The sequence below is a fragment of the Micromys minutus genome (assembly GCF_963924665.1).
Source record: "Micromys minutus genome assembly, chromosome: 20".
In the NCBI taxonomy this organism is placed as follows: domain Eukaryota; kingdom Metazoa; phylum Chordata; class Mammalia; order Rodentia; family Muridae; genus Micromys; species Micromys minutus.
Window position 1 is genome coordinate 5,250,163 of NC_137955.1, and position 15,403 is coordinate 5,265,565.

A 15,403-nucleotide genomic window follows, 5' to 3' on the forward strand; every position below is an offset into this window, starting at 1 on the left:
GTGAAACTCTTTCATATACATGAAAACAAATACAGACTAGTAAGAGAAAAAGAAGAGCATACTAAAATAACAACAACAAAGTGACAATCTGAGAAAGAACTTCATAGCAGGGGTCTTTCCCCTACCGGCTGATACTAGACTTTAGAGATGCACTCTCACTAAATCAATTCCATACAAAATGGAAGAAAGCAGAATCTCACCTCTAAAAAGTTATAGAACCATAAACCATGATGTGGTAACAGAAATGACAATTAGCCCCAATTGTAACAATGCATATAAAGAGCTTATAGAAATTAAAATAAGACAGTACTAATTCAGTTTTCTTAGTCTAGTTAAATCCAATTGCTCTAGGAGTCATCTATACTGATTATCTATTTTAAATGTTATAAATAAAAATAAAATTAAGTTATCCATACAAGTACTTAAACAAGTTGAACGAGGTTTAAAAATATACATCATTCTGAATTGTGCTTACAGTAAGACTAAACCAATAAATGGAAACACATGTATACAAGGATACAAGACTATAAACTTCTATGCATAGACATTATCTAATATAATTCTTGAAAGCATTAACATACCTTTGGAAGCTCTTCAATCTGATTAGCATCTAAATAGAGCTCCTCTAAAGTTTTTTCAAAGGTGAAAATCTCTTTGGGAACTTGTTCCAAGCTGCAATGAGAATAATCTAGAGTAGTGACTGTCTCCTCTTCCCCTCGTAGACAGCGACATGGTACCAACCGCACAAACAAACTTCGTTTTGTAGTCATTTTTAAATGCTGCAACATGTACATAAAAACAAATCAGAATGTATATAACAACTTCTCCAAACAAATTACCATCCATATAGCACAATTCAATATGCCATAGACCAACAATACCTCCCCGCCACCAAATAAACCCAATGTGAGCCTATTAATATCTACATTTATATATCTACTGGACTTCAAATTAAACTCAGGCATTCCGGGACTTTACTATACAATCCAAGAACATGACACTAAACAAAACACTAATAAGCTTTTATAAAACCACACTTTGTGAAGTCTGCTTGGCTGTTAAAAACAGTAATAGATTCCCTTCTAATTTCTAGCTCTAAGAGTTCTGACCCTTAGTAAAGAACTTGACTGTGTGCATTTATGAACAGTGTAGCGATCGCCGATCTCGCCAGCAAGAAAGACGCCCCACAACAGGATTCTTTTACAGGCGTTTATTGCGGGTTTGATTGCAGATGTGAAAGACCCCGAGCCCAGAAACCAGCCCTCCTTATATATGCTTAGAAGGACTGCGTCGCGACCTGATTGGTGCATTCTGTGCGCCCTAATTAGCATACTCAAAGTCACCGTGATTTAGCAAAAACAGGCAGGCATACATGCGCACTTAGGTTGTTTATCTCAAAACTGGCTTTCTTCCCTAGGGGCTGAGCGCCATCTTGTAATGGCGAATGCAGTGGCTTCCTACAAACAGGAATGTGTGCAGACATTTTTCGGGTCTTCTTAATGTCCATCAACCACCATTAACTTTCCTTTTTTTTTTTAAAACAACTTTATTTTACAAAACAAAGATAAATGTACAGATTCTAAGCATTTTTTGCATAAAATTATACAATACATTTTTGTACTTTTTTTCAGATTTTAAAATAATTTTTACATAAAACTGTATGAATATATTTTTTAAGTCAGTACTTGATTTTTTTAAAGGTTTGATAGTATGCATTGAAAACTAAATAGTTACAATGAGCATAAAGTACATGTAAAACAAAATGTAAAATGGAAATAGTCAAAGTTTTCTTGTTGTATAGAGATTTTTTTGTTTTGTTTTGTTTTCTTTTCTTTATTTCTTGGACTTCATACAGTCTGTGAGTTGTTTCTGGGGGAGTGCGAGCCTCTGGGCTTAGCATCCCATTATCAGTGACTGTGTATTATGTCTGTTCTTTTGTGACTGGGTTATATCACTCAGAATGATATTCTCTAGATGCAGCCATTTTCTTAAGAATTTGGTCAAGTCCTTGTTTCTGGTGGCTGAGTAGTATTCCATTGTGTAAATGTACCACAATTTTTGTATCTATTCATCTTCTGAAGGACATCTGGGTTCTTTCCAGCTTCTGGCTATTATAAATAGAGCTGCTATGAACATTGTGGTGCATATATCTTTGTTGTGTACTAAGGTGTCTCTGGGGTATATGCCCAGAAGTGGAATAGCTGGGTCTTCAAGTAGTACTATGTCCAATTTTCTGAGGTATCACCAGACTGATTTCCAGAGTGGTTGTATTAGTTTGCAACCCAACCAACAGTGGAGAAGGGTTCCTCTTTCTCCACAACCTCGCCAGCATCTGTTGTCATCTGAGTTTTGGATCTTGGCCAATCTGAGTGGTATGAGGTAGAATCTCAGGGTTGTTTTGATTTGCATTTCCCTGATGGTTAAAGATGTCGAGCACTTCCTCAGATATTTCTCAGCCATTTGATATTCCTCAACTGAGAACGTTTTATTTAGCTCTGTACCCCATTTTTAATAGGGTTATTTGATTCTCTGGTGTCTAGCTTTTTGAGTTCTTTGTATACCTTAGATATTAGGCCTCTATTTGATGTGGAGTTGGTAAAAATCTTTTCCCATTCTGTTGGCTGCAGTTTTGTTTTCTTGACAATGTCCTTAGCCTTACAGAAACTTTGCAATCTCATTAAGTCCCATTTGTTAATCTTTGACCTTAGAGCTTGAGCCATTGGTGTTTTGTTCAGGAAATTTTCTCCTGTGCCTATATGTTCTAAAGTTTTCCCTACTTTCTCATCTAATAGTTTCAGTGTATCTGGTTTAATGTGGAGATCTTTGATCCACTTACACTTGAGCTTTGTACAAGGAGATAAGAAAGGGTCTATTTTCATTCTTTTGCATGTTGAATGCCAGTTGGACCAGCACCATTTGTTGAATAGGCTGTCCTTTTTCCATTGAATGTTTACTGCTCCTTTGTCAAAAATCAGGTGACCATATATGTGAGGGCTCATTTCTGGATCTTCTATTCTATTCCATTGATCCACATGCCTATTTCTGTACCAGTACCATGCAGTTTTCAGCACAATTGCCTTGTAATATAGCTTGAGGTCAGGGATAGTGATTCCCGCAGATGTTTTCTTGTTGTTGAGGATGGATTTCGCTATTCTAGATCTTTTGTTGTTCCATATGAAATTGCACATTGATCTTTCCAATTCCATGAAGAACTGTATTGGTATTTTGATGGGGATTGCGTTGAATCTGTAGATTGCTTTTGGTAGGATGGCCATTTTTAAAATGTTGATCCTTCCAATCCATGAGCATGGGAGATCTTTCCATTTTCTGAGATCCTCCTCAATTTCCTTCTTTAGAGGTTTGAAGTTCTTGTCGTACAGGTCCTTCACTTGCTTAGTTAGAGTCACACCAAGGTATTTCATAGTTTTTGTGACGATTGTGAAGGGTACCTTTTCCCTCATTTCTTTCTCCACATGTTTGTCCTTTGAGTAGAGGAAGGCTACTGATTTGTTTGAGTTGATTTTGTACCCAGCTACATTGCTGAACTTGTTTATCAGCTGTAGGAGTTCTCTGGTGGAGTTTTTGGGGTCACTTAAGTACACTATCATGTCATCTGCAAAGAGTGATGTTTTTATCTCTTCCTTTCCGATTTGTATCCCCTTGATCTCCTTTTGCTGTCTAATTGCTCCAGCCAGGACTTGCAGTACTATGTTGAATAGGTAGGGGGAGTGTGGGCAGCTGTCGGGCGCTGCCTGCACATTCTCCATTACAAGATGGCGCTGACATCCGGCTGGAGTTAGCAGTAAACAAGTCATGTGCGCACGCGCTGGGTAACTTTCCACTCCTTGAGCCCTGCCTCTCCCGTGGCGTCATATGGCCTGATGAGTTTCAACCAATCAGGGGGCTCCACGTCCAAGGCAAGGACTGATTCCTATATAAGGGGACGGGCTAAATAGTTCGTGGTCTGCGCTTCTACTTGATGTAAGCTTATGCTCTTCCTCTCGAGAGCATTAAAGCTTTACCGCAGAAGAATCCTATTTTGTGTGCCGCGTCGTTCTTGCTGGCGAGACGGTTGCGCAGGACATCTGGTGCCTGAACCCGGGAACTCGACCACTCCATCATCAGCACCAGCGAAGATCCCCTGTCTCCGGGCAGGGAGGATCCAGAACTGCGGGGAGATAAGTTGGGCAAGGTATGTCTGACCCTGGATCTTTCTTTAAATTTGGTTTAAATCTTCCACGGCCGTGGGAAGGGTCTGTAAAGGCTCTGGTCTTTGTCAGTGCAGTTTTTATTCTCTTCCTCTTAATTTCCTCTTGTGTCCATCAGGGCTAGGGTTAGTTTTGTGCTTACTCGCCTTTCAGTTTCACTTTGAGCCGCAACGTAAATAAGCCTCGGGCATTACATCACTGTGATGGGCTCTTCACACTAGACCGTTACAGCCCTGCAGTCAATTCTTAAGCAGAGAGATTTAAAATTGCCTGCCCACATCTTACAGCGTTTTGTAAAAGACTCGACAGGCAGCCTTGTTGAGTCCCTGATTTTAGTGGGATTGCTTCAAGTTTCTCACCATTAAGTTTGATGTTGGCTGTTGGTTTGCTGTATATTGCTTTTATTATGTTTAGGTATGGACCTTGGATTCCTGTTCTTTGCTTTAAGGGTAGGGAAGTTTTCTTCTACAATTTTGTTGAAGATATTTACTGTGCCTCTTAGTTGATACTCTTCTCCCTCTTCTATTCCTATTATCCTTAGGTTCGGTCTTCTCATTGTGTCCTGGATTTTCTTGACATTTTGGGTTAGGAGCTTTTTGTTTTTTGCATCTTCTCTGGCTGTTTTGTCTATGTTTACAATGTTGTCTTCTGCCCCCGAGATTCTCTCTTCCATCTCTTGTAGTCTATTGGAAATTCTTGCTTCTGTGACTCCTGATTTCTTTTTTAGGTGTTCTACCTCCAGGGTTATCTCTTTTAGTGTTTTCTTTATTGTGTCAATTTCCATTTTAATTTCCCTCTTCCATTCCTTCATTTCTTTGGTTCTGTTTTCCTCTAGTTCTTTGAGTTCTTTGACTGTTTTTCTTGTTTCCTCTTTAAAAGCTTCTGAATCTTTTTGCTTTTCCTCCCATTCTTGTTTAAGTATCTCTATCAGCGTCTTGAGGTATGATTTCAGGTCTGCGTCTTCTTTTTCTGGAGTGTTTGGAATTCTGATGTTTGCTGTAATGGGAGAGCTGGGTTCTGGTGTTGCCAGGTTGTCTTGGTTTCCTTGGGATATACTCTTTCTCTTTCCTCTTGCCATTTTGTTGTCAGTGATATGTTCTTGCCTTTCCCTTGTATCTGGTCTGTGTCCCTGGATCTCCACTGGTCCAGGTGGCCGATGGGCCCAGTTCTGTTCTATGCCTCAGAGTCGCCGAGTGGGAACAGAGGTTCCAAAGTTCTGTTCCTGGTCCTCGGATCAGGCAGGTCGGAGGATGCACCCCGCATGCGCACTCTGCAGAGATCTCTCTGCTCCCCAGCCGCCCAGATCTCCCACTCACCAGTTTCTCAACCCCTAGGGGCTGGCGGTCCGTGTGGCAGATCGGCCGGGCTCTGTTCTGCGCCCTGAAGTCACCGCCTGGTGGAAACAGAAGTTCCAAAGTTCTGTTCCTGGTTCCTGAATCAGGCAGGTCGGAGGGTGCGCCCTGTGTGCGCACTCCGCAGAGATCTCTCTGCTCCCTGGCTGCCCAGATCCCCCAATCACCAGTTTTTCAACCTTGGGAGCTGGCGGTCCACCATTAACTTTCCTATGATTCTCCTACATCTACTCCTAGTATAATTTTGTTTTAATCAAATACTAGCTTATAGTTTTTGAAAGAGCTTGCAGGTTCTACATTGTTTAAGATTACATGTACACAAATGCACTTAAAATACAGTCTCTCAATTAACGAGAAAAGGCTACGAATTAATAAAAATTCATAAGGACAATTTTATTAAGAACTTGTGTATAAATTATAACTAGGCTAAGATTAAACTAGCAGAGAAATTACTGAAGAAAAAGAGAATGATCACCAATTGAGTAGAAATTCTTTGTGCATAAATACAATTCTTGCCTTAGGTACAGAAACAATACTTTTCAACAGCATTAAGCCAGTTAAAATTTTGTGACCTCAGGCACAAAATATAAGAAAGTATCAAAAATTCAGTAATACTCTAAGTACTCTAATTAAAATACTTAAATTACTTAAAATACTCTAATTACTGAAAAGAACAATCATTTATGAATAAAATGCCATCATTGAAATGTGTGTACAAATCAATATTCTTTTGTCTTTGCCTCAGAATACAACGTGGCTCAGCAAGGCACTACACTAAAGACTCTACTTCCCACTTTATGATACCTCAGTTTGAGACTCTAGACAGGTGAGTGCTCCCCAGTACAACTGTTTCCACCCTGACTCTGCTCAGTCAGCAGGCGATATGCTGAAATTCTTTGGATAATGTTTATAAATACTTTCTTTATCTTCATTACAATTTTCTAGAGAATGTCCTATTGATTCCATAGAGAACCAGAGTTTCTTAACGAGAAACAACAGCCAAAAAGAAATAAAGATCTTTAACACAGTAGAGTTGCTTTTTTAGAACTACCAAGTCTCATAAAACAGATTTTTGAAAAAGCATGTAATATATGTTTGAACTATATTCTCAAAACCTATTATCAATAGGTCTTTTCACACACTACTTAAAGATTTTTAAAAATCTAGTAAGTTTTCATCTGCAGCTGAAGGTACAGCACAATGATAAAATTCTTGCTTATTGACCATGTATAGCTCTCCCTGGTTTAGAATCCCAGCATCACACACTCAAGAAGTTTGCTACTAAAATCTTTACCTAGAAAGAAATATACCAAAAAAAAAAAAAAAAAAAAAAAAAAAAAGACAACAGAATTCTTACTAACAACTCTATGTTTGTAAAAATGCTCATTTTACCAACAGGTATAAACAGTTCATTCAATAAGGAATGTAATTAATAAAAAGGGATTAATCTTACAGTTGTATACTAATGAGATTACATTTTAAAATTCCCAAAAATAGGTATAAAATATCTCATCTAAATGGAATTAGGCCATTTAAAAACCCACGACCTGCTGTCTAGAATGGTAGCCAGTAGATATGCATGCTTAATATTACATTTCTTTATTCCCTACTAGGAATACTAACTAAAGTTGATCAAGCAGTTACATAAATTCCCATCATTATTAAAAGTTTAATTGCATAGAATTACTTCAGTGATTCAAACTATGATTCTCACATACCATACATTAAAAAACATGTCCAAACAAATAATTTGACAGTGTATAAAAACCTAGATGATATGGCTTCTTTAAAAATGCATTTTCCAGAAACCATTCCAGATTTAGAAGTGTAATACTAAATGAGATGTTATTGCCTAATGCATGTAATCTGAAAGATAGTGTATTTATTTTGGGTATGATGTAGGAAATTTGAGGTACAGGGTAATTTTTAGAGTAATTGTTAAATTGAATGTCTCTAATATTTGTCTTCACAGAACAAATGGACACAGAAAAGGAGGGTTAAATATGTGCTTTGTTCTAGAAAGCTACACAGCAAGCACACTCAAAAGAAAGCTTTTGTGGATGAAAGCTACAAAGAGTAATTCAAGTGTCCTGCTATTTCCCTTAGCTATGCACACATCCCACATCTGTCATTACACCAGACATGCCAGTCTCGTTTACCTGGTGATGCTCTCATAACACAGACCTCAGTCCTATTTTACACACTTAAACCTACCCTAGTGAGTGCTCAATTTAGCCAGAACAAAGAGCTTTTAAAGTTTTTACCATATATAATGAAATTATAAATGTTTGAAGGCAGATGTTTAACCTCACTTAAAAATTATACAGTGTATCTATATAAAAATTATATTATTTCATTAACACATACATTAAGGTACCAGTCAAAAGAAATTTAACTAAAATTCTTCAAAACTAAACAGATGCAATATTAAGCAGAAGAAGAGAATGCATTCTTTGGATTCCAACTTGTCCCCCAAGTTGACTGAAGGCAGTTTATGTTTAAAGATAGGTGTTTTCAGAAATCAGCTGGAAGAGTAAGAAGAGTAATACAGGGACAGAGCAAATCCCAATAATAAGAACAGTATCTTATCAAAGTCTTCCATATGATGTAACAGGAGTTTGTTCTCCTCAAACCTGCTGAGAAGAACACAAAAAACTACTCTAAAGCTCTACCTATAAGATGAAAGAGAAGCTTTTATCCACTGCTCTTCTCAGTGGGAGACAGGGGCAGAGGTGCTTCTATGGGCATTAAATCTTCCTCACTACCCCTCCTTGCTTTCTATCTAGAAGGCCTCCCACAGTTAAGGAGTCATCAAGGGCAAAAAAAGGAAGACTGCTTGATACAGTAAGTCCAGTCTCAGGTGAGCCACAATTCTCATAGCAGTCACAATGACTGAAGCTAAAAAGCAAAGGTAAGCTAAAAGAATAGAATGCAGTCCACAAGTCATTTACACTAAAGTGAGTCATTTACTAAACTCAAACTTGCATATCTAACTCTCTACCAAATGGTTACATTTAATAAAGGGACTAAAATAATGAGGAGAGAAAGTCCTGGGAACAGTTTAGGTGTTCAAGAGATAGGGGCAGAAAGAACCCAGGCTCAAGAGCTGCCTGGGCTAGAAAACAAGTATGGGGTCAAGATGTAAGTTAACAGATTCAAGGACACACTTAGAGCACTTACCAAAAACGTGTAAAGCCCTACATTCAATTGCCAATGCTGTTGGAAAGAAAAAAGGGAGGGGAAGAAGGAATGAAAGAGGAGAAAAGAGAAGAGATAAGAAAGAATAAAAGTGATGAACAGTCCTGGTTTAGATAGGAAAATATAAACATTAAGAGAAAGGGGGTTAGGCTGGAGAGATGGCTCAGTTGTTAAGAGCACTGGCTGCTCTTTCAGAGGACCTGAGTTCAATTCCCAGCAACCACATGGTGGCTCACAACCATCTGTAATGGAATCCAATGCTCTCTTCTTGGTGTCTGAAGACAACGGCCTGTACTAATTTATTTGTAATACACACACACACACACACACACACACACATCTTTAAAAAGATTTATTTATTTTATATATGTGAGTACTCTGTTATTCTCATCAGATAACTAAGGATATTTAACATTTCTTTAGGTGCTTCTCAGCCATTTGATATTCCTCCGTTGAGAATTCTTTATTTAGCTCTATATCCCATTTCTTAAATAGGGTTATTTGATTCTCTGGAGACTAACTTGTTGAGTTTTCTTGTATATATTAGATATTAACCTCTATCAGATATAGCATTAATTGGTAAAGATCTCCCAATATGTTCATTGCCATTTTGTCCTAATGACAGTGTCCTTTGCCTTACAGAAAGAAGCTCTGCAATTTTATGAGGTTCCATTTGCTGATTCTTGATCTTAGAGCATAAGCCATTGGTGTTCTGTCCAGGAAATATTCCCGTGCCCAAGTATTCGAGGCTCCGCTCTGCCCCAAATATCATCCTGAGTGAAGTAACCCAATTACAAAAAAACACACATGGTATGCACTCACTAATAAGTGGATTTTAGCCCAAAAGCTTGGATTATCCAAGATACAATTCACAGATGACATGAAACTCAAGAAGAAGAAAGACCAAAGTGTAGATGCTTCAGTCCTTCTTAGAAGGGAGAACAAAAATATTCACAGGAGGAAATATGGAGACAAAGTTTGGAGCAGACACTGAAAGAAAGGCCATCTTGGGGATCCACCCCATATACAGACACTATTGTGGATGCCAAGAAGTACTTGCTAACAGGAGCCTGATATAGCTGTCTCCAGAGAGGTTCTGCCAGAGCCTGACAAATACAGGCAAATGCTCTCAGCCAACCTTTGAACTGAGGTCCCCAATGGAGGAGTTAGAGAAGGGACAGAGGAGCTGAAGGGGTTTTGCAAGCCCCTAAGAAGAACAACAATATCAACCAATCAGACCCCCTTGCCACCAGAGCTCCCAGAGACTAAACCACCATCCAAAGAGTACACATGGACAGACCCATGGTTCCAGCTACATATGTAGCAGATGATGGCCTTGTTGGGCATCAATAGGAGGAGAAGCCTGGGGTTCTGTCAAGGTTTGATACCCCAGTACAGGGAAATGTCAGGGTGGGGAAGTGGAATGGGTTGGGTGGGTGGGTGAGGAAGCACCCTCTTAAAAACAGTGTGGGGGATGGGATAGGGGGTTTCTGGAGGGGAATTGAGGAAAGGGGGTAACATTTGAAATGTAAATAAAATATCCAGTTTTAAAAAATAAAAAATGTCTTGGTCATGGTGTCTCTTCACAGCAATAAAAACCCTAAGACACTGATCAACTGTTAAATCATTAGTTTTCTGCAACTTAATAAAAAAATTGACAATCAAAGAGAACTCACTACTGATCTGCATTGCCTCTCCTGATACCAGCAAATTCTGAGTACCAAATTGGCTAGTTGCTCTCAATACTGACAAATACCCATTGGTTCTGTGGTTAAAGAATACTTGCTGCTCTTCATAGGATCAGATTTCTGTTCCCAGTACTGTCATCTAGTTGCTTACAACTCCAGTTCCAAGGAATCAGACACCCTTTTCTAGATTGTATGCATGCCTCTACACAAGCAGCTCTCAACCTATGGATTACACAACACTTCTGGGGTAGAACAACCCCTTCACAGGGGTCCCTAAGACCATCTGAAAACACAGACACTTACATTATAATTCATAACAGTAGCAAAATTAGTTATGAAGTTGCAACAAAAGTAATTTTATGGTTGGGGTCACCACAACATGAGGAACTGTAATAAAGGGTCACAACATTAGAAAGATTGAGAACCACTAAACTACAGAGACCCATAAACACAGACCACACACATACACACACACACACACACACACACACACACACACACACACACACACACATACACACACACCATTTTCAAAAGTTTTAAATTACCCTCCCCAGCAAAGATACCTAAATCTCATCTTTACATATTATCTAACTCAAATGGAGAAGTACAATTCCTTAAAGAATAAGGAACTAACATAGTAAAATACAACATCTGACAGTAGTTCTCACAGATACAGTAGTAAATGTCAGCAGCCAGGGATGAGGGATATCCTGTAATTCAGTTGTCAATCCCATATAACTTTAAACATCCTTTAGCCATGAATCTGGGAAAACATAATATGTGCATATTTGGAATAGCTAGATTGTTTTTGCTTTTTTCAAAATATTTTAATTGTCTTTAAACATCTAATAAATTATGGAATATCAAAATTTTGCTTTAAATTTTATTAAGCATTTTTATCATCAAATCTTAGCACAAACAGCAATGTGTCTTCTAATTGTAGTTTATTTGGCAATATAACATACAATCTACATGTGTAACAAGTGCATTCATGATGGCACTATATCCAAAGGCAAGGTCTATCTGTAACCAATGATTTCTTACTACTGGACTCAAAGTTATTGATTATTGCAGTAATCAGAATTCATGAGCAAACCATCACCCTAAACAAGTTAAATTAGGATCTCTGGCATGCAGGATCTAAGCATACATATTATTGTCTGTTATTAAAAATTCTTAATTATATTTATATATTGATGGATGAACACATTACATCACACAGAGGTCAGAGAAAAACTTTCAGGAATAAAACTCATGTTGTTAGGACTGGTAGCAAATGCCTTCTGAGTCATTTCACCTGCTGTTTTCTTGTTAGCTTTTGTTGTTTGTCTTTGGTAACGTTTCTATACAATGAAATGAACACTTTTATTAGGGTTTCAGGACATTTTCATTACCCAGAAAAATTCCCTTATCCCCTCCATCCAGTTAATGCCACCACTATCCAGAGGTAATCTAGTCACATCTAATATTAGAGCTGGGTTTTACATTTTGTAATAAATAGAATCATACAATAAATACTCTTTTGTGTCTGTCTGGCTTTTTTCATTAAACAATGTTTATGAGATTCATTTGTGCTTCATCAATAATTCACTCTAAGTGCAGAGTGGTATCTCCTCAACTCTTTTAATTAACCCCTTCTTTCAATTAATCATCATCTGAATTGGAGTCACTGAGGGACTACACAGCTGTCCCAACGTATTTTGAAGGCAAGTTTTCAGTTCGCTTGGGAAATGGGAGTGAAACTGCAATAGGTATAAATTTCATTTTAGAAAGAGTGAGTGTTGATTTTTTTTAAGTTCTCCACAGAATATTAACATGCACTTTTAAAATACTTAATGACTGCCTGGTGGTGGTGGTGATACACACCTTAATCCCAGCAGTCAAGGCACATCAAGGCAGAGGCAGGCACATCTCTGTGGGTTCAAGGCTAGCATGGTCTATATTTAGAGAGTAAGTTCCAAGACTGCCAGGGCTACACAGAGAAATCCTATCTTGAAACAGCAACCCCCCCCCCCCAAAAAAATAGCCCAACACTTAATTACATTTTCTAACAAGATCTAATAAGATCATGGCAAACTATATGGTTATAACAATAGTACTGCTATCTATTCTTTGTTCTAGTTAATAGAAAAAATAGGTCACCCCCTCCTTTTTCAAACCTTGTATGGCGTTTGGAAAATTAAAGTACCTATGATTTTCATTTCAAATAAAGCATATTCATCAATTTCCCACTGCTATCTAATAAAGAGTGTTACTTTAAAATGAAAAGTGGCTTAGTTAGCTCAAAGGTAGAATTGCCTTGCATGTGTTCTCTCCGTGTGTGTGTGTGTGTGTGTGTGTGTGTGTGTGTGTGTGTGTGTGTAAGAGAGACAAACAGACAGGTGGATAGATGGAAGCAGACAGAGACAGAGATTCACCATGTAGCCAAGAAACAGAGACAAGGAAGTTCACTATGTAATTCGGACAGTCTCAAACTTGTAATACTCCAGTCTCCGCCTCTGGAATGGTGAGATTATAGGAATGTACTACCACATACGGTTCAGCTCAGTTTTGAATGTTGAAATCCAAGTGACAGAATATACTTAAGTAGAAAAGACATAAATAAATGCAGACTTGCAACTACAAGTAACATCCATAGAGATGTATCCACCAAAATTTATTACAGGAGAATCATTACAAGGTATAGAACATACGTAAGTCACACAGCCATGATGGAATCTCCACTTACTGGGTTGGCAAAATGTCTCAGCAGGTAAGAGCAATTGAGGGCCAATCCTGATAAACTGCGTTCAAGCCCCAGAACCCACACCCACTGGTATCCTGCTATCCTTTGACCGGCACACTCAGTGATATTTACAACCACACACATATATATGAAAAAACAATAAAAATACTGAACTATAAAAGATGAGGAGACAGTTCTATCCATGAAGTGTAGCCCTGCAGCAAGGATCTAAGTTAGGTCCCAGAACCCACATGAAAAGCCAGACATGGTAGCACATGCTCCTAGCAATGGGGAAGTAGACAGAAAGTACCCTGGAGCTTCTTGGCCAGCCATATCAAAGAGCCACAGGTCCCAGCAAGAGACCTTGTCTCAGCAAATTGGATAACAGCTTTGGCTACATGGATAGCCTGTTTCAAAAGAAAAAAAAAAAAAAAGGACCCTGTAACACTATATAAATTTTAAAAGAAATTTTAAAAGTTTAAACTGACATTTAATTGCCTCTCTTTGCTAAGATTAATGATATAAGCCTTCCTTGCTATGTCATAATCTCTTTTAACTAAGTAGTTAAGTGGTCCTATGGGGGCGGGGATTACAAAGGTATGGTAACATGTTGGGCAAACCTTTATAAAGAAGTATCTACAAAGTATCCAAACATTTTTCATAATATCTGTATGATTGAGTATAATGTCTTGATATTTATATTAACATATGCCTTGATACTTAACTCTCTCTAGAAGGTCCAACTTAATTGGTCCCAATTTCCCTGAAGATGGGCTGGGCTTCTAAGAAACGATTACAATGCATACACTTGACAGATACTATCATAAGCAAGTGATCAAAATTATATCATGGTAGGATTATATATCTTTCCTAATATGGTAGGAGCTCCCTTGCATAATTCCTAAAACTTCATTCTAGTGGGGTAAGAGGATAGAACCTCAATTTATTTAGGATCACTACAAAAGTACCTAAACAGAACCCTTATTTATTTATTTAAGTGTATATGAGTACACTGTAGCTGTCTTCAGACACCAGAAGAGGGCATAGGATCTCATTACAGATGGTTGTGAGCTACCATGTGGTTACTGGGATCTGAACTCAGGACCTCTGGAAAAACGGTCAGTGTTCTTAACTGCTGAGCCATCTCTCCAGTCCCCAGAACTCCTTTTATTTTTTTTTTTAAGGTTAAAAACAATGGAAGTCTGAATTTTCACAATCTGGAGGACACTTTTAAGACACTGAACTAAGTGCTCAATGACTCAATACACTAAGGTAAACTGAGTAAAAAGTACACAGAACCTCACTGTAAAACTATGTGAATACACAAGTATTTCAAAATAAAAAAACTTAATTCAAAATATGAAACAAAGCATTCTTATAAACAGAGAAAACTCCTACCAACATAACTTCATCCTTCACCACAACACATCTAAACTCCAGGCCCTGCATGGTAAGGCCAGCTAATCTACCATTTTACCAAAAGCTATTTCCAGATTCAGTAATCAAGATCTCATTCTTCACAGAAAAACAAAAGACTACCTGAAATTCATATGTAATCATAAGACCTTAGATAGCCAAAGTAATCCTAAACAAAATGACCAATGTTGACAGATTACCATTCCAGATTTCAAGCTATATGTGAACCATAGTAACAGTATAGTTCTGACATAAAAACAGACAACAGACCAATGGAAAATAATTTCAATTTTCTAAATACAAATTGCCAAATGTTTATTATTTCTTTAAAACTACAGGAAGAGGGGTAAAGTGGGAGGGAGATGGGGTGAAGAACTCTTGGAGGGGGAACTAAAGAAGGGGGCGAATATTTGAAATATAAATAAATAAAACATTTTTAAAAACTTCAAGTAACTTTCACATATAAGAGCCAGTAAAATTCAACTGGATCTCAGGTAAAATAACTCTTATAACAAGGGTATTATCATTCTTCACTCCCATCTCTAATATTAATGCGGCCATTCCCTTCATTTAATACACATCACTGTGTCTGTTATTGTTATTTTTAGCCATAACGATAGATCAAAGTCATTCATTAAACATTTGTCAAAACCCACAGTACAACATAAAGAGCAAAGGTTAAAATGAACAATGGACTTTGGTTAGTAACAGTGTATCGGTATTAGCTTAACTGCTAGGAATGTGTCACATGAGTACAGGGGTAATAACATAGGAAATCAAAAGATGGCAATTTTTCTGCAAGCATGATACTAC

General features: G+C 37.8%; 1 protein-coding gene across 3 annotated transcripts in view; it reads right to left on the minus strand.

Moving 5' to 3' along the window:
* ERBIN (erbb2 interacting protein) overlaps positions 1-15,403 on the minus strand; it is a 108,464-nt gene that overhangs the window by 80,611 nt on the left and 12,450 nt on the right. For all 3 annotated transcript variants that reach the window (XM_080933695.1, XM_080933693.1, XM_080933694.1), the window contains exon 2: positions 582-779. In XM_080933695.1, the coding sequence (XP_080789821.1) occupies positions 582-770 (189 nt within the window). In that variant the 5' untranslated portion in view covers positions 771-779. The remainder of the gene's footprint in view (positions 1-581; positions 780-15,403) is intronic.